This window comes from Podarcis tiliguerta (genome assembly GCF_965153285.1).
Source record: "Podarcis tiliguerta genome assembly, chromosome: 8".
Taxonomy (NCBI): Eukaryota; Metazoa; Chordata; class Lepidosauria; order Squamata; family Lacertidae; genus Podarcis; species Podarcis tiliguerta.
This window is the reverse complement of record NC_139541.1, coordinates 62906737-62925688: the sequence shown is the minus strand read 5'-3', so window position 1 is coordinate 62925688 and position 18952 is coordinate 62906737. Positions and strand designations below refer to the sequence as shown.

General features: G+C 45.1%; 1 protein-coding gene across 1 annotated transcript; it reads left to right on the top strand.

The window, feature by feature from the left end:
- The first annotated feature begins 2185 nt into the window (after positions 1-2185).
- Positions 2186-18816, top strand: LOC310684371 (digestive cysteine proteinase 2-like). Its single transcript, XM_083455437.1, has 11 exons — positions 2186-2281; positions 3999-4070; positions 5621-5713; positions 7685-7857; positions 9362-9602; positions 10581-10782; positions 10909-11102; positions 12037-12128; positions 14538-14699; positions 16437-16626; positions 18024-18816. The coding sequence occupies exons 1-11, from the start codon at positions 2239-2241 to the stop codon at positions 18209-18211; spliced, it is 1650 nt and encodes a 549-aa protein (XP_083311563.1). The 5' UTR covers positions 2186-2238; the 3' UTR covers positions 18212-18816.
- Positions 18817-18952: the final 136 nt, after the last annotated feature.

The window sequence follows — 18952 nt, the reverse complement described above, 5'->3', positions numbered from 1 at the left end:
ACTGTCTATTGTCCTTTTTGACATAAGGTGACCAGATCTTCACATTGCATCCCAAATGTGGCCCAACCAATGACTGGATGACTTACAGTCATCAGGAATCATGGATTCACCTTTTTAATTTCTGTCCATTTCCTGATGACCCCTAGGATAGAAGTTGGCATTTTCATGCAGCTGCCCACTAGATTTTTTATAATGAACGTAGTCCACCATGTTCTGCAGCTATCAGATGTTGAGCATCAGTTGAGAAGAGTGGAAGGTGAGAATGGAACACCCTGATTCAGCCTCTTATGGTCTATGCCACAGGCCAGGCGTGAGGAACCTCAAGCCTGGGAGCCAAATGCAGCCCTCCAGTTTTCTTTATCTAGTCCTTGAGACTCTCCCTAGGCCACACCCCCTTTCCCTAGGCCACACCCATCACCAGCCCTACTTCACACCCTCCATGAATGATTTTGCCTGGCTGAAATGATTGATTGCATTTATATCCCACCTTTTCTCCAATGAGTTCAAGGCAGTGTCCATACTTGCCCTCCTCATTTATTCCCCACAACCACCCCGTGATGTGGGCTAGGCTGAGAGGCCGTGACTGGCCCAAAGTCATCCAGGGAGCTTCATGGCTGAGTGGGGAGCTGAATCCTGGTCTCCTAGGTCCTAGTCCAATGCTCTAACCATGATGTATCATGCCTCTCAGTTGCCCAGATGGAGGACAGAGGTGGAATCTACACACATATAAAAAAGTGAAAATGCTTTTTAAAAAAATGTTCTGAAAAATATATTGAATCTTCCATAGCTCACCATCGCCATCTAGTGTCACATTTGTATAATGCACATTACATCACACTTAAAGCATTTTATTTGCAGCTGTGTAGCTGAGTCCAGAGAGAAGCATATTAGTGTAGAAATTAGCCTATTGTACAAAGCTTAGATATGCGGCTGTTCCTTTACCTCCTTTTCCTTCTGGCCCTGCCAACCAGATATGCGGCCCTCAGAACCCAGACAGGAGTGCAGACCTTGGTCTGAAAAAGCACACACACACACACACACACACCCCGTCCCCTACAATAGGAGGTCACAATCCACCATTGAAATGAATGGAGCTCCTTCATGACGCAGCTCAGATTTATTTCCAAGCGAGCTGACTGGTGATGCTCTTTGTGTGACAGACCTGTGAGTACACATCGCAGCCCTCAAGCTACTCTGGGAAGCAGCTGTCTTACTCAGGAGAGTCAACGAATGAGCCGGACTACGGCATACAATAATAAAAAATAGGCACATGTATCTTGGGATCCAGTTTTGAGTAGCCCCTGTACCAAAAAGCTTCTTTACTCTTGATGCCAGGTTAACATGGAGGCTCCATACTAAAGTTTTCACATTTGGGCCCGTTTTAATGTTGCAATCTTATGAAGCAGAGTATTTCTGATTACGGCCTGTGACCAAAACTTAAGATAGGTAAAGGGACCTCTGACCATTAGGTCCAGTCACGGACGACTCTGGGGTTGCGGTGCTCATCTCGCTTTATTGGCCGAGGGAGCCGGCGTACAGCTTCCAGGTCATGTAGCCAGCATGACTAAGCCGCTTCTGGAGAACAAGAGCAGCACACGGAAACGCCATTTACCTTCCCACTGGAGCGGTACCTATTTATCTACTTGCACTTTGACGTGCTTTCGAACTGCTAGGTTGGCAGGAGCAGGGACCGAGCAACGGGAGCTCACCCCGTCACTGGGATTCAAACCGCCGACCTTCTGATCAGCAAGTCCTAGGCTCTGTGGTTTAACCCACAGTGCCACCCGCATCCCAGTATAGCAGGGCCCAAATGGAGTGATGCTTTCCATACCGAATTCATTTGCCTGGTATAGGTTGCTGATGCCCGCCTACCAGACTGAGCTATGGGGACCACCTCGCCTCCTCCATTCTGTTGAAAGAAGTTCAAAAGCTTTGGACTCACATACTACCGCATGTCATCCTAGCTCTGGCCTCTAGATAAATTGCTTTGGCCACTGTCCACCATCACATCAAACAAGCCACAGCCTAGCAGCCTGATTTGCCATTTCCTTATTGGGAACTGTATAAATAGCCAATAGGAACTGGTGCTTTCTCCAGGGCCATTCAGAAATTCTGCAGGGTTTCTCACCTCACCCTTTGGGAGGGCCAGTCTTCAACTATTGGCTAATTGGCTGCTGCTTAATAAGGCAGCTCCTGGTTAAAGTGGCTCTGAGAAGGAGCATGTGTGGCTGAGCAGTAATGGGGATGCTGCTGATCTTCCTAGTATGGGCTGCTTTTCTTGGTAAGTTTGACTCCTGTTTTCTAGGCAGCTATGTTATTTTATTTTACAGGGCTAGAGGGCTCTATATAAGAACCTAGCAGATATAAGGTTAATAATAACACTGATGAATCTAGCTGGAGGAGATGGAAAGATATGCCAATTTCAGTGCTCTCTCTCTCATTTTTTAAATCTTATATTCAATATTCCACATTTCTGCCATGTTTGTTGGGTGTTCGGTTATTGAAATCCCCATGAAAATTTATCAGTGTTCTACTGCTAATTTTTCCTAATAAATACATTTTATTAGGCAGCAGCTGCACTTTGGAACTCCCTGCCTATTGAGATCAAGCAGGAACCTTCTCTGTACTCTTTTTCAGCATCTGCTAAAAATATTCTTGTCTAGACAGTCTGCTCAGATGCTTAGGAAGTTAAGGTTATTTTAATTGGTTTTAGTATTTTAACTTTTGTATGTTTTAAAATACTGTTGCAGACAAAGGATCTCTTCTGTGTTAATTATACCCAGGTGGTTTCTTTAAAGTTAAGTGTTCTTTTACATTGAATTTATTGCATAATGATGATTATTAGCAAAAATCTTGGAGAGGGTATGTAGCAACTTCCCAAGGAGGAAAGGGTTTAATGTTTGGGGTGGAGAGAGGAGAGTTGGGGATGGACGTATAAAATTATGCATGGGGTGGCAAAAGCAAACAGCAAGAGGTAGTGAAATGTAGCAGTTAGAGTTTTGGACTAGGGCCTCTCAGAGCAAGATTCAGATCCGTGCTCAACCTACCTCACCATGTTGCTGGGAGGATAAAATGGGAAGGGGCTGAACCACTTTGAATTTGTTGGAGGAAAGGTGGGATATAGTTATAATAAACAAATAAATTGAGAGGTATCTCTCTGTCTCTCGTTATACTAAATTCCAGAGTCACCCAAGGAAGTTGAATGGTGGGAGATTTTTTTTTGTCTTCTAAGTTTTTTAATTATACTTTTCAAATTTCTACATTTCATTAGTTTTACAATCAATGTAACATTTTGAAATATGACTTCCTTCCCCTCTTTCTGGGGTTTCTTAAATTTACTTTTTAATATCTTCGGCATATCCAAATCCATTTAATAGGGGGAGATTCAAGACAGCCAAAAAGGAACACAGATCATAATTAAACTATGGAATTAGCTATCTTAAGGTGTGGTGATGGCCAAGAAATGGGATGGCTTTAAAAGGTGATGAGACAAATGCATGGAGCCTAAGGCTATTAGCGGCTGCTAGCCATGATGGCTGTGGCCTACCTCCAATGTCTGAGGTGAAATGTCTTTGAATACCAGTTTCTGGGGAACATGAGTCTGATACTGATCCTGCGCTCATTTGCTGCTTGTGGGATTCCCATAAGCATTTGTTGGCTTAGAGGCCGAAGCAACGTTTTGTGTTTTGTTTTGTTTTTTGAGGAAGCCGGGGCCCCTCAATGTTCAGAGGGCAGCCCTCTGGCTCCTCTCAAGTCACATGCACAACATCAGGATGTCAAGTTGGGGCCCCTCAGCCCTCTTGAGCAGCCGGTGCCTCTGCTGGTTGGCCACACTGAAAACAGGATACTGCTCCTGGTTGGGGCTTTGGTCTGATTCAGCCTGCCTCCTCTTATATTCCTATGACGCACTGAACACAATTTCCTTTGTGGGCAAGTGGCATTCTCTACGTTAACCGAATCTGACCTAATCCTTTTGTCATCTTTGTTTTGCATTTCAGTGGTTGACTGCACACCTCCACACAAACGTCTGCAGGTGCTTCCCAGGTTTGGGGGTGCCTATCATATAACAGGTAACGAACTTCTTCACTGTCCTTGGATGCTTCAGGGGGAAATTATTTGTAGAGACTAGGCAGAGAGGAGACACCTGTGTTGGGGGGCAGAGTATGCAACACTTCAGGGGATAATTTATTACTCTTCTCTACACCTCTCTCCTCCCAATTTCTAAAGCAGAGATGGGAAGCCAATGGCATTCCAGATATTATTGGACTCTTAACTCCCATCACCCTTGACCCCTGGCCATGCTGGCTGGAGCTGAAGGGAGCTGGAGTCCAGCAACATCTGGAGGGCCACAGGTCCCCCATTTCTGTTTTAAAGAACTGCATCTTCCCACTTAAGAGGTATGCTCACTAGAAGCAGGGCAGAAGATGATCCGCTCCTTAATTTCTGTATTAAAAATGGTTTGTGGCGACAGGAAGCACAGAGCTGGTTTCTGATTAAAGCTTATGCTGACGGATCGCTTTAATTAATTGAAGCTTGCAGCCCCAAATGTGGAGAGCGGTGTCCTCAGAATAGGACCATCTGGCAGCATAGAGGCACACCTGGAGAATGTGCAGGCTTAGTGCAAACACAGAAACAAATAAATCTCAAAGCAAGTTGGAACAAAAAAGGCTCTCTTGGGCATCTGGGAAATTACCTTCCGAAGAAATAAGCAGCCATCTATCAGTCACTGCCTTTGTGCGTTAATTCATTACTTTAACTTTTTATCAGCCTTCTGTTCTTTCTAGGTATGATTTGCCAACTGACAGATGTCCACTGGAATAATGTTTATCTCTTTGTATTGCACTCATTTTTCTCAATCTCATGTAAATGCAGCACGCTTGGAGCTAGATTATTTGTGATAAGTACAATGCCCATATCTCAGAGATGCCTCATTATGGGGGTGGCTCTGTGTGCAAAGGGAGTTTCCTTCCGTTTTTATTGGAAGGCTGGGGAACCTCTGGCCCTCCAGATGTTACTGCACGACAACTCCCATCACCCCTGACTATTGCTCATGTAATATCCAACCATCTCTGGAGAGTCACTGGTTCCCTACCCTTGGTGTCAGGAGCCGGAGTCAAGGGCAGGTTAGCAATGAAACACCCAGTGTCAGTGAAGTTAACTCTTTATTCAAAAGGCAGGCCTAGTGATCACAGCAACCCTTCCCAGTAGGTCTTGCCCCCAGTGAGGCAGTTGCAAGGACTAAAGGTCCCCGCCTTCCCACCGCTCCCTAAGGCTCCTCCCCAGGGTCCTTCCCCAGCAACTTGAGGCTCCTTCATCTTGTCTCTTTGCTCTGCCCTCTTCATTCCTTTCCATGTTCTGGGAGACCAGGGAGGAGGGGAGCTGGTCACAGCAGGAGGGGGAGATTCCCTGGTTTCTTCAGCAGCCTGCCCCCACTCCTCTCCAGTCTCCAATTCTGGACTGCACTCTGCCACAGACTCTTCCTGCTCACTAAACACTGTTACCTCTTCAGCTTCAGACTTCCACTCCTCCCAGTCTGCTCCCTCTCCACCCTCTGACCACACATCATCATCATCCCTTCTTTACTCTGACTAAGCAGCTGTTGCCATTTGGCTTCCTTCAGGGATCCTGAAACTGCCTTATGCTGAAATAGAAGAGCCCTTCGAAGCCTGGTTCAATGAGACGGAGGGGAAAAGCCGTATCCAGTATTACCACGGTAAGAGACGTCTCGTATTGCCAAGAAGGTGGTTGGACGCCCAGTGAAAACATCTGTTTTATTTCTCCCATGAACATAACCATCTGGATTGGGAACAGTTTTAGATGCTTTACACCAGGTCACATTATTTCTCTGTTAAGCCTCATAGCGTTTACTCCAGGGATGGTGGATGAGCCCTCCAGATGTCGCTGGACCGGACCACAACTCTGATCATCCTTCCCATCCAAGCTGGGGCTGATGGGGGTTGGAGTCCAATAATATCTGGAGGACCACAAGACCCCCACAATAGACCTGCTGTCTCTGAGTGGCAGCAGCTCTCCAGCGTCTCATGTGGAAGTAGTTCCCATTGCCTTCTTTAATACGATGAAAATGATGGCTTGTGTCCAAAGAAGCACTTAAGTCTGTGTACACATTATACCTTTAAAAAATAGTCAAAGTACATTCCTTCTCTCAAAGATACCAATAGAGTCTCAACGACAACTGGAGGGCTGCTGGTTCTCCACCCCTGAGTTATATAAACACAAGATAGGAATAATAATAGCAGAAACCTGGAATGTGCTCCTTAAGCCACTCCAGAGACTGTCCCAAGGGGAAGATAGTGCTGTGAAAGGCTATCCCTTCCTTCGAAGCCAAAGAGGTGGTCAGTGAGACCTGTTCTATGTCGCTGGAGGTCAGGGTTGGATCCAGTTTTCAGGTGGGCCAAGAGCAACATGCTCTTTCATACATTTGTACAAGAGGTTACTTGGGTTGGTGGCAGGTGGCAACAGCACCACAGCCAGTGCAGAGCAGCTTGGGCCCCTCGTTTAAATTTCTCAATGCCCTGGAGCATTCTGGGAAGTTTAAAATGGTGGCTACAAGTTATCCAGCATATGGGGCACAGGGCAGGCAGCAGGGCAATATCACCTCAGATGTTTGTTTGTTTGTCATATTTATTTATATGGCAATTATACCCTACTTTTTCTCCCACAGGAGCCCAGGGCTGGTGTATGGTACATTTGCCCCACATAAAAAGATAATCAAATCCCTGCAAGTAAAATAAAAACAAAGGCTTGGGACATTTGGGAGGAAAAGAAATCTAGGCCCAGCCCACACCCTGTGTGCAAATTTTCAACTTGTATGGGGTTTTATTTTGTGGAATGGATATGGGAAGATTCCCCCCCCCCCACACACACACACATGCAGCCTGGAATGGCATAATCCATTTTGCTACCTCGCTCTGCTGCATCTGTAGACCAGGATAGAGTTTTAAAGACTGTGGTTTTGTGTTCACGTCAAAATGTTTATAAGAGTTGCCATTGGTTCCTTCTCTGAAATAAGTGGCCCACTACATCCTTTTTATTTCTGGACCATGAATAAAGCTGCAGGCTTTCCCCCAAGACCTGATTCCTGTTATCTCTGAAATAAATAATCCACCCAGCTGAGGTTGAAGAGCAGACCTCAGATTTATGCAGCATTTGTTGTAAATTGAATACTGTTTCCCAACATGGTGGGCTGGAAATTCTAATGGGGTTGGGGAGCCTGTGGGCTTCAATTTGCTGTTGGACTTGAGCTCCCATTAGCCCCAGCCAGAGTGGTCAATGGACAGGGATGGTGGAAGCTGTAGTCCAACAACATCTGGAGGGCCACAGTTCTTTGATCTAATGCATGGGTAGGCAAACTAAGGCCCGGGGGCCAGATCCAGCCCAATCTCCTTCTAAATCTGGCCCACAGACGGTCTGGGAATTGGCGTATTTTTACATGAGTAGAATGTGTCCTTTTATTTAAAATGCATCTCTGGGTTATTTGTGGGGCATAGGAATTCGTTCATATTTTTTTTCAAAATAAAGTCCGGCCCCCCACAAGGTCTGAGGGACAGTGGACCGGCCCCCTGCTGAAAAAGTTTGCTGACCCCTGATCTAATGAAATAAAAATTAGATGTAGTTTCTGAGGGAGATATTGGTGTAATGAATGCTTCTTTCCTTGCTTCTCCAGGCCAGGTAATCACTTACCAGTTTAGCTTTGTAAAACCTTTTGGGGCCAGCTTCAAGGTAACCCCAGAAACCACAGAAACCGAGGCCAACATTAAGGAGTGCTTCCAGATCAATGGAACATTGGAGAATCCCATTAGGCCTCAAAGTGTCTTTCCTAACCTATCTGAATTCCAGGTGAGTCCCTCAAGCTCCTGCTTCCAATCATCTCAGTTCAGACATCACACCAAACTGTGCATTATGTTAACCATAGTTATAAGCTCATGCCATGGTTTGAGTTTCCAGACACATGGAAAGTGAACTGTGCTTTAGAGTTCCTGATCTGCTTTTCTGTCCCATGCACTCAGTTTTGTCTGTTCACCTCTGTCTCCACATAGCAACAACTCTTTGCAGAGCAAAATGGTTTGCCAGTGGACTGTAAATTCAGACATAATGGTAAACAACGGTCAGCCCAAAAGTTGGCTTGGCTTGCAAACCTGACCTGAGGTTTGATATCCTGATTTGGAAACCCCTCATAAACTACACTTTGAGAACTGGTATGGTTTTAGACATACCGTAACACTATACCATGGTTTGATGTTGTGCCCGAATGCAGCCAATATGCCGTGAAGTGCATTTTGAGGATTTCGAAAGCTGGATTTCAGAGTTGGGGTTGGAAGCTTTATGCACTGTAACTAACCAAGAAACCTAATTTCTTTTAGAGATGAAGAGCTTTAGCCAGCAGTAGCCTTGCTCCTGAACAGAGTCTGGTTGCTGGTGTGCTTTACTCTGTCTTAACTTAAGCTGAGGTATTTTATGCCAGCTTCCCTTATATAGACTTGCTCCTTACACCCTTAGAGTAGGGGTGGGCATTTGTTTTTCCTGTTAAGCCTTCATTTCTTCAGGGCAATCTAATGGGAGCTGCATGCTGGTGGAGGGTTGGGCCATAGCAAAAGTGGGCAGGTTACCTCTGCTTTCTCACTTTCTGGCTCTCTCTGCACCATGCATTTAAACAGTATCATATAACTTTGAACAGCCCCCTCCAAAATCCTGGAACCATTGCTTTAGGGTGCTGAGAGTTGTTGGGAGATTCCTATTCCCCTCACAGTTCTACAATTCCCCAAGTGGTTTAACATCTTATCCTTTTCCCCAGGAAGCTCTAGTTAAGAGTGCTGTGTGTGAGGGGAGGGGCGGAGAGAGAATTGTGGTGAAAAACTAGGAAATGCTACTGAACTACAACTTCCACGGTCCTCGGTGACTGACCATGCTTGCTGGGGCCGGTGAGCAGGACCAGCCTACCCATGAGGTGAGGTGAGGTAGTCAGGTTAGGTGGCAGATCTGCCCTCATCTGCTTCCATTTGCTTTCTCCTCCTCCTCCTATGTGTCCTGCTACCTTCTTTGCCACTACCATGGCCTCTGTGCCTGGCTGTAGTGGAGGGGGAGGAGGAGGAGGCTGGGCGCAGAGGAAGTGTTGATGGTGACAAGGGGGCACAATTTCTGTTTTGCCTGAAGTGCCAAAACGTCCTGGGCTGACATTGCTGATGGAAGTTACAGTTCAGCAACATCCGGAGGGCCAAGGGTTCTCCATGCCTGTTTCAAAAGCTCTTCTTTGCTGCACATCGGTGGTATTTTCTAACCTGCCCTTCCCAGCCTCTCACTGAGAATCTTACTCTTTCCTGCTCTCTCGCACTCCAAACTCCAGACTGTTCTGCAGGAAGACTACAACGGACAGCCCTGCGCAGTCCTGGAGAGTACGTCATATTGGGGCAAGAAGAAGAACATCTACAGGTTCTGGGTTGCAGATGCTTCCCCTGAGCCTGTCCCAGTGCACTATGAGATGAGGGGCTTCAACACTCTCCTGGGCTCCCACTACGACAAGTATGAGATAGACTACACCAGCTTTTCCCGCAGATTCCCCTCTGACGTCTTTGATCTCCCTGGTGGTATGTTCAGTGCAGAGCTGTCCTCTTGCATAGAGAGCCTCCTGTTTCTCCTTCTCCTCAACTACAAGGGTGCATGTTGCAGCTGTGGTAATGTCTAGCGCAGAGATAACCAATGCTGTGCCTTTCAGATACTGGGGACTCCACCTCCTATCATCCCTGACCACTGGCCATGCTGGCTGGGCCTGATGGGAGTTGGAGTCCAATGACGTCAGGAAGAACTTCCTGACAGTAAGAGCTGTTCGACAGTGGAATTTGCTGCCAAGGAGTGTGGTGGAGTCTCCTTCTTTGGAGGTCTTTAAGCAGAGGCTTGACAACCATATGTCAGGAGTGCTCTGATGGTGTTTCCTGCTTGGCAGGGGGTTGGACTCGATGGCCCTTGTGGTCTCTTCCAACTCTATGATTCTATGATTCTATTCTATGATTCTATGACGTCCTGAGAGCACAATTTTGTCTAATGCCACTATATATATATATATATATATATTTGTTATATTTATTCCCTGCCCTTCATCAGCAGGTTCCAGGGTGGCATACAACAATTTAAAATTCCAATTAAATATGTCAAAACGAATTACAGTCACAGGGTGGGTCCTTTAAATGCACATCTCAGGTGTCATCTCAACTTGCCAGCTAACCATGGAAAAGCTATGCCTGTTGAATCTCTGCCTGCTCTGGATTCTATTAAAGGCACTGAGATTCTGTCAGGAAAAACAGCAATATTAGTTTCAGCCCCAAGTACCAAGTATGGTTGCCAAATTCCAGACAGCAGTGATGTGGTAGCATTAAAGAAACATCACAGGGCAAACTAAATCAGAATAAATCTGCTGGTATTGTGCTGTTGTTGTGTAAAGAAAATCTTGCAGACTACAGCCACAATAAAATACCAGTCTGAACTGCAGCCCAAAGCAAGCAAATAAGAACTGAAGGGGAAAAAACTGTATCTTATTTTGACTTTTGGTCATGCTTTCTGTCTCATAGGTATAAAATGCACACATTGGCCAGGTGTAGGACCGGAGCATAGGATCTTGGCCAATCCCATGCAAGAATTTGTTGGGGGAGCCGGGGAAGTAGGCCGAGACCACGAGCACCTATTCCATCACTACAAGGGGAAATTCAGAAAGACCTACAAGAGTGAGGAGGAGATGGAGCACAGAAAGCACAACTTCATCCACAACATGAGGTACACAAAATGTGGAAGAAAAAATTGTGCAGTTGGAAACTGATAATTTGCAGCTGGAAAATGGGAAAGAGGGAAATCAGATATGCCAGGCATATATATGTGCTTTTCATTATTATTGTTTTCCAGATACGTCCACTCCAAGAACAGGGCCAACCTCTCCTACAAACTGGCTGTGAACCATTTGGCTGATCATACACCAGAGGAGATGGCGGTGATGAGGGGGAGGCTAAAGACCGGTGAACCCAACCAGGGCTGGCCCTTCCCTGCCCAAGGCTATGACAACCTCACCCTGCCAGAGAGTCTGGATTGGCGGCTTTATGGTGATCATAAAGCCCTCGTTTTGGAAAGAATGCTTATAGTAACAGTTCAAAGGGGGGGGGGATCCAAACTGAAATAGGACATCTGCAAAATTTAATTGCAAAGAATTATCCAATGCAACACTAAGGAAGTAACATTCCCTGTGAAAACCCACTCTTTAAAGCTGAATGAGAGCAAACGTCAATTTGGGTTTTCCGTGGATTGGCGTTTGCTCCGATTGAGCTTTAAAGGGTGAGTTTTCACAGGGAAGGCTGTGGAAGAAAATAAAGGGTGCTCAGACATGGAGCTTTAAATGGCGGATGTGCCTGGGAAAAGCAGGGGAAAGGTTATTATGGATAAGCCCTGAGTGCAATTTTATCCTCTCTATTTGTCCCGTTTATTCCCACACTGCCCCCCTAAATCTGTCCTTTGGGGGTTCCCCCCCAATCCTTTAGAGCAGATGGGGGGGACAAAGCACTTATGAGTGCTGCATTGTATACAAGCCAAAATGTATACAAGATTAAATAGAACACAAGTGTATATTTCAAAAGGATTTCACTAAAGTGAACAAGAAAAGGGAGGGGAAGATAGGAGTCTACAATATATTGAAAGCTTTTGAAAGTAAATTAAATAATAATTTAACTAACCTAAACAAACCTGACTTCAAAACAGCATAAAACTGAAATATATTTCAATTAGCCGTACTTTTTTCTCTCCCCCTTCCCCCTATATTAAATAATGGGAAGTAGCAAGTGAGGGGCAAGGTGGTGGGAAGTTTGGCATGGTGGAAATATGCCAGTGGAGCCAATCCTGTGCTCCTGTGTGTGGATTTGCACCATGCCAACTTCATGCAGCAGCGACTTGGGCTTTAAAAAAAAATAAAAATTAATATGACACTGTGGTTGAGATCTGTTTCTCTGTAAATTTTGTCCCATTTCTCTCTGCCTACCAATGAAGGTGCTGTGACCCCAGTCAAAGACCAGGCCGTGTGTGGTTCCTGCTGGAGTTTTGCTACGACAGGAACACTGGAAGGTGCCCTCTTTCTCAAGGTAAGAACCTGGGCGCTTGACTGTGTCTTGAGGCTTCCTTGATTCCTCAGAGCTCTGCACAGCATCTACTTAAAGAACATGGTCTCGCTTCCCCCAAAGAATCCTAGAACTGTAGTTGGCTAAGGGTTCTGGGAATTGTAGCCCTGTGCGAGATAAACTAGAGTTAAACACATCATTATTATTGATTGAATTTATATACTGCCCTATATCCAGGGGTCTCAGGGCGGTTCACAGAAGAAAATCAAGATATAAAACCACAAAATACATAATAAAAATAAAAACAACAACCCAATAGCCACACACACCCAGCACATTTTAAAAGGGCATAGGATGTAAATCAGATCAACCAAAGGCCTGGTTAAAGAGAAACGTTTTTGCCCGGCACCTAAAGGTGTATAATGAAGGTACCAGGCGAACTTCCCTGGGGAGAGCATTCCACAGATGGGGAGCCACTGCAGAGAAGGCCCGTTCTCGTGTTGCCACCCTCTGGATCTCCACTTGCTATAGATGTCACTGAAATCGTGAACCTGTTCTGGGACCATACCTCTTCATCCTGGGAAGTATAGTTTAAGGGTGCTGAGGGTTGTTAGAATATTCCTATTCCTCTCAGAGTGGCAATTCCCAGAGCTCTCTTGGAAGAGTGGTTGATTTTTAACTAAGATATTGTCAAGAATGTATAATCTGCTGCTGAAATGGAATACACAGGATGAGGAAGTGAAATCAGTAATGATTAAATGGGCACAAGATGTGGGTCACAACATAATGCTAGCTGACTGGGAACGGTTATGGACCACTGGGCTAAAGTTTACGGCATGTAATGCCCTAAGAGAAAATATTATGAAAATGATATACAGATGGTACATAACACCAGTCAAACTAGCAAAAATTTATCATATGCCCAATAATAAATATTGGAAATGTAAAGAAACTGAAGGTACCTTTTTTCATCTCTGGTGGACATGCCCAAGGATTAAGACCTTTTGGGAGATGATCTATAATGAACTGAAGAAAGTATTTAAATACACATTCCCGAAGAAACCGGAGGCCTTTCTCCTGGGCATGGTCAACCAAGAGGTACGTATGAAAGACAGGATATTTTTTATGTACGCCACAACAGCAGCAAGAATACTTATTGCAAAGTATTGGAAGACACAAGAATTACCCACGCTGGAGGAATGGCAGATGAAAGTCATGGACTATATGGAATCCGCAGAAATGACTGGCAGAATCAGAGACCAGGGTGAAGAGACGGTGGAGGAAGATTGGAAGAAATTTAAAGACTATTTACAGAAACACTACAAGATTAATGAATGTTAAAATAACATCAGATTGAATGTATAAGGTTATTGGAGTAAAATTTTAAGGATCAGAAGACCCAACATTCTAAGTTCTAAGCATTGAATAAGCTATATTAAGACATTCAAATCAGAAAGGAGGTTAATTATGACAGAGGGAAGGGATTTGTTGTTTAATTGTATGAATTGGAATACAGGGAAGGGAGACTCGGGGAAGTCAGAGAAACAAGTTAATGCAAGATCAATATGAAGATAAGATTGTTTTTATTTCTGTTGTTTGTAGTATGTTATGTTTGTGTAATTCTGTATGTTTTTGGTGTATTGTTTGTTGCTTTTGTTTTGCTTTGTTGTCTTTTATGCAAAAACGAATAAAATATTTATTAAAAAAAAATAATGGAAGAGTGGTTGATTTTTAAACTACTCTGGGAACTGTAGCTCTCTGAGGGCAATAGGTGGCTCCTAACAACTCCCAGCTCCCTTAACAAACCAAAGTTCCCAGGATTCTTTGGGAGAAGCCATGACTGCTTAAAGTTGTATGACACCGCTTTACATGTATAGTGCAGAATGAGATCTTAGATGTTATGGTCCCTGGCTTTTCATGCCACCAGGCTGCAGAGTGGGAGTCAAGAAGGGCTATTCCTCAGCCAAGAGACCCGCTGCCTTGGGCATTCTACAGCTGGCCATTGTAACTTTAAAAGCTGCCACCTACGCATGTTTGGTTCCCCCCCCCCCCTTCCGCGCCATTCCCTTTTTCTTTGCATGTCATCTCTTTTAGATTTCAGTCCCGGGGGCATGATCTGTCATATTATTGACTTGTAAGCTGCTCTGGAAACCTTTTTGGTGAAAAAGTAGAGTAAAAGAAAAATGCCTTAATGGAGGGCTCCCCCAAACTTCCACTGGTCCCATGCCTAGGGTCCAAGCAGTTTTCTGTTTGCCCCACTGGTTTCCCGGGGAATACCTGCTCTTTAGGGGCAAACATCAACCTGTGGGGAAACCCAGTAGACGCTTGCTCTGTTTCGGTGTGTGGTAAAGATCTGGTTTCCCCGGGGGAAAGTGGTGGGACAAGGGGAATTCTGGATGAGTCCTAACTAAATATCCCATCTTTTCCATACAGACTGGAGTCCTCACTCCACTGTCACAGCAAGTCTTAATCGATTGTTCCTGGGGCTTTGGAAACCATGCCTGTGATGGGGGCGAGGAACGGCATGCCTACGAGTGGATTATGAAGCATGGTGGGATTGCCAGCACAGAGTCCTATGGGCCGTACCAGGGTCAGGTGAGTGCAGAATGTCCACCTGGAGCAACCAGAGGGTGGCATTTCTCTTAGGCAAACTTCCAGGAGCCACGTGCCTTACCTTTACATAGCCATGCAAAGGCCAGAGGTTTCTATGCATCCTCCATCTAGGCAAGCAGAAGGCATCATCAGTTTGATGACACATTCCAGCAGGGCTAAAATACCTGAGCTTGGAGCAAGGGAGAGTCCCAGGGGCCAGACAGAAGGGAACAAGGGCCACATTTGCCCCCCGCCCAGGCCTGAGATTCCCTACTCTTACAATAGTGATGCCCACTGCTTCCTTCTTAAACGCTATTGCACCTGAGATAATTTGAAGAGTGGGCTGCTGTCATCAACATCTTTGATCCTTTGAGAAAAAGGAATGTCTCAGTAAGACAAATATGTGAATCATCCAGGTATACGCATCAGAGGCAGGGCTGGTTGTGGTTCTCGGCTGGGTGGGCTTGCCAGTGCGTAGGGTGAAAAATTGCCCTCAGGAGTATGGGAATATTCAGGGAGGCAGGAGAGGATATATTGTTTAATTATATCCTTCCCAACTTGTGTTAACAGGTTCTATAATATTAGCAGAGTAACATTCCCCTTTTTAAACTTGTACAGCAGATACGTCTCTTCCAGGCTTGCATAAGCCTCTAAAATACGTTTCTTGGTAAATTCCCCTTTATTCCCTCATAAAAAGATTAGACACAACAGTCTTGTATAAAAGTATAAAAGAGTTTACTCACACACATTCTGTTCACAGATGGATCCCAGAAGGCAGACTTAGGTTACAAAATATATACACCTGGAATCTATCCCATAAGGAGATAGTTCCTTTGTCCTCTCTTGGCTAGAGCATCTCAGGCTGATGTTGCTTCTTCGACAAATGGAGTCGGAGAGAGATGTGGCTGCCTCCCCTGTGCTGTTTTGTTACCTGCATAAGTAAGGCCACGCCCACCTCTGTTCACATGTAGAGGAAGTCTGTCCCAGCCCAGGAGGAAACAGGAAGTTCCGACTGGCTGGTCCAGACATCCCCTTTTATGTCCACTCTAGGAATGTTGTATTTGACTCTGTGTTTCACATCCCACGAGGAGTTACTAGGAATCAGCATTCTTTAAGTTACCCAAAACAGCTCACCAAGGCTTTGTTGAAGGATACAAAGCAACAATGCAGCTTCAGAGGGCAGGGCAATTTTTCACCAGGACGGCAGCAGGAGAGGAAAGGGTTAAATTCCCTGCTCTGCATTTGTTGCAATCCAGGCCTGTCGCCTCCCCTACCAATCAGCTGTTACTTGCATGTTAAGAATACAAGAGGAGCCCTGTGGAATCAGACCAAAAGCAAATCTAGTCCAGCATCCTCTTTCCTAGAGTTTCCAACCAGGCTCCTGTAGGAAGCCCACAAAACAGGGCAGGAGAACAATAGCTCCCTGCAAGATATAAATGATGAATGCAGATGTGCACCAAGTTTGACCCTTAGATTCCAACGCCCCATATACTTCCAAGCATATTTTTGTGTTCATAAGGACTAGAACATGGAAGATAAGGTTCTCAGGAAGATGAATGCTGCAACCTGTGGCTTTACTGCCCTTTTGTGGTGGCGTTCTGCACAAGCAGCTCGTCGTGTACCTTGCACAAATTGCAGCCCAAAAGCAGGGAGTGCGCACAGAGTCGCAGGCTTGTATCTGAGGCTGGAATAGCTTTCTTGCAGTGAAACTGGGGTGTGTATCTGCTTTCCCTTTGCCAGAATGGCTACTGTCACTACAACCAATCCGAGCTGATTGCAACTCTCTCTGGCTATGTCCGTGTGGCCTCTGAAAACACCACTGCCCTGAAGGCTGCTCTTTACAAGCACGGCCCTGTGGCCGTGAACATTGATGCCTCCCACAAGTCCTTTGCCTTCTACTCCAGTGGCATCTACTATGAGCCAAACTGCGGTGAGTCTAATTTGTCTCCTTCGTTCAAAGCCTCTTTGGTGGGATGGGAGTTTTATGGATGTGTCAGCTTTATAGGCAGGTGTCACAATGGAAATTCTCTTGCACCACCAGTCACCATTTAAGGCACAGATGGGGAGCCTGTGGCCCTCCAGGTGTCATTGGACTCCAGCTCCCGCCAGCGTGGTCAATGGTCAAGGATGAAGATGGTTGTAGTCCAACAACATCTGCAGAGCCATACCTGCTATGGTGCTTAGAGTTGTCAAGTTGGGAGCATCCAAGACCCTGAGACTTCAGAACCCAATTCTGAGATCAGGAGTGGCTCCTGGTGATGTCATGGAGATGGGACTTGGTGATGTCACAGGGTGGACCCTGGTGATTCTTCCTCTGCACTCCTTCTTACCACTAAGCCCTGGAGATTGAGGTTAATTGGGACAGGGGAGGAGGGAGCTGTGGATGGCAGACTCCTAGAGAGTCCATGCAGTCATTTGCAGCTGACTTCTGCCAGGCTGAAGCTTACAAGCTGCACGCATAGTCTTCTTAATAAAAAATATTTTTTGAAGGCACTCTTGTCCACCTAAAGAGTCAAGCCCTCTCCCCAGCACCTGGAGTGGGGCAGGCAAACATGGAGACTTCTGGTCAGCTCTGGAGGTCTGTCAGCATAAAATGATCTCCTTAAAAACAAGTACAAAATGTATCACAAATCAATCATTAGATCAGCTTAGTGCATTGACATAGCTGGATCACCCACCAGGGAAAGTCTGGGTGAACAGATGTGTTTTAAGCAGGTGCTTAAATGCCAATACTGTAGATAGTTGCTTGCCTGATGTTCACCAGAAGGTAATTCCAGAGGACAGATTTTACCACACTAAAGGCCCTGGAAGAGGGAGGGAAGGATCTGTCAATCTTGGTTCTCTCAGTTTTGCATTTTTTTCCAATCTTAAATTTAGTTGACCACTTTTTTGCAGCAATATGAGATTTTATTTTTTTAATCCTTATGAAAATTCATTGTTGTGAATATTATTCTTATATATTTATACTCAACATTTTATCCTGGCTCAGTGGGCATTTTTGTGCACATTTATCCTAATACAAACAGTTTTATATGCAGTTTTGACTAATGCACACATTTCTGCAAGCAACCTTCCATAACGAATGCATTTTTTAAAAAAATACTGGTTGGTTGGAGAACTGCATTTCAGAATTCCAGTAAGTGCAGATTTTGAAGGATATCTGCATTTCAAATCACGTCATGTTTTAGAAAGCGCAAATTTGATAGATTTGGTTTTAAATGCATACTTTGATTTCTCCTCCACCCCTGGTCTTAGTGTACACAAAGAAAGCTTGGCAAGCTGTGGCACTAGGTGGTGAATTGATTCCTGGTCCCTCTTTTCTTCTAGGAAACAGGAGCATGGAGTTAGACCATGCAGTCCTAGCTGTGGGATATGGGGACCTCGAAGGGGAGAGCTACTGGCTCATCAAGAACTCTTGGTCCACATATTGGGGCAATGATGGCTACATCCTCATGTCGATGAAGGACAACAACTGTGGGGTGGCAACAGCTCCCACCTACCCAGTCCTGGCCTAAGGGGGAAGCACTGGCAAGAAGGATCACGCCAGTCAACGTACAACAGCCCTTATCTGAAGTGACCTCTTCTGAACCACCTAATCAGAAATTGGGAACCTGGGTTTGGGTGGTGATCATGCCACAACACATTCCTCCAAGTCTGATCAAAGTCCTGAACTGGAAGACATTTGTTCACCGACACAGTTCAGCATCTCTGGCTGCGTACACACCATACATTTAAAATGCATTTAAAGCACATTCCACCTCTACTAAATCCTGGGAACTGTGATTTCCCCTCACAGAGCTATAGTTCCCTTCACTCTTAATGAACTACAACTTCAAGGGTTCTTGAGCAGGGATGTGGAGAGAAATGTGCTTCAAATGTGTATGCAGCCATAATTTAAGACTTCAGTCTGGTTCCTGTATTTTTTTAAACATATCTCTCCATATTTACTGATTAGTGTAACCCACACTGTTCAATACTACACCAAACCATATTGCTGTAACAGTCTTTTGACATACTTACTTTCCCCCCAATCACTGAGCGGCAAGGATATTGAGGGGGGGGGGTATATTTGACCATATATAACTCGGCATGTGAATAAATTATGCGCAGCAGACAAGCATTCATGGCTGGGCTGGAATTATTTACTCTCCTGATGCCTCCTAAGATATTAACAGAGTGCATATAAAAATACACAACTTGTTTAGTGAAATTGAAACATCACAGATGTTTCCTATTGTTGTTCAAACATACACATT

What these genes read in the sequence shown, in the direction of transcription:
- LOC310684371 (XM_083455437.1), top strand. Translation starts at nt 2,239, where the DNA reads ATGGGGATGCTGCTGATCTTCCTAGTATGGGCTGCTTTTCTTG. An exon ending in GGGTGCCTATCATATAACAG is followed by an intron (nt 4,071 to 5,620) that starts GTAACGAACTTC and finishes GGCTTCCTTCAG; the next exon opens with GGATCCTGAAACTGCCTTAT. An exon ending in AACTTCATCCACAACATGAG is followed by an intron (nt 10,783 to 10,908) that starts GTACACAAAATG and finishes ATTGTTTTCCAG; the next exon opens with ATACGTCCACTCCAAGAACA.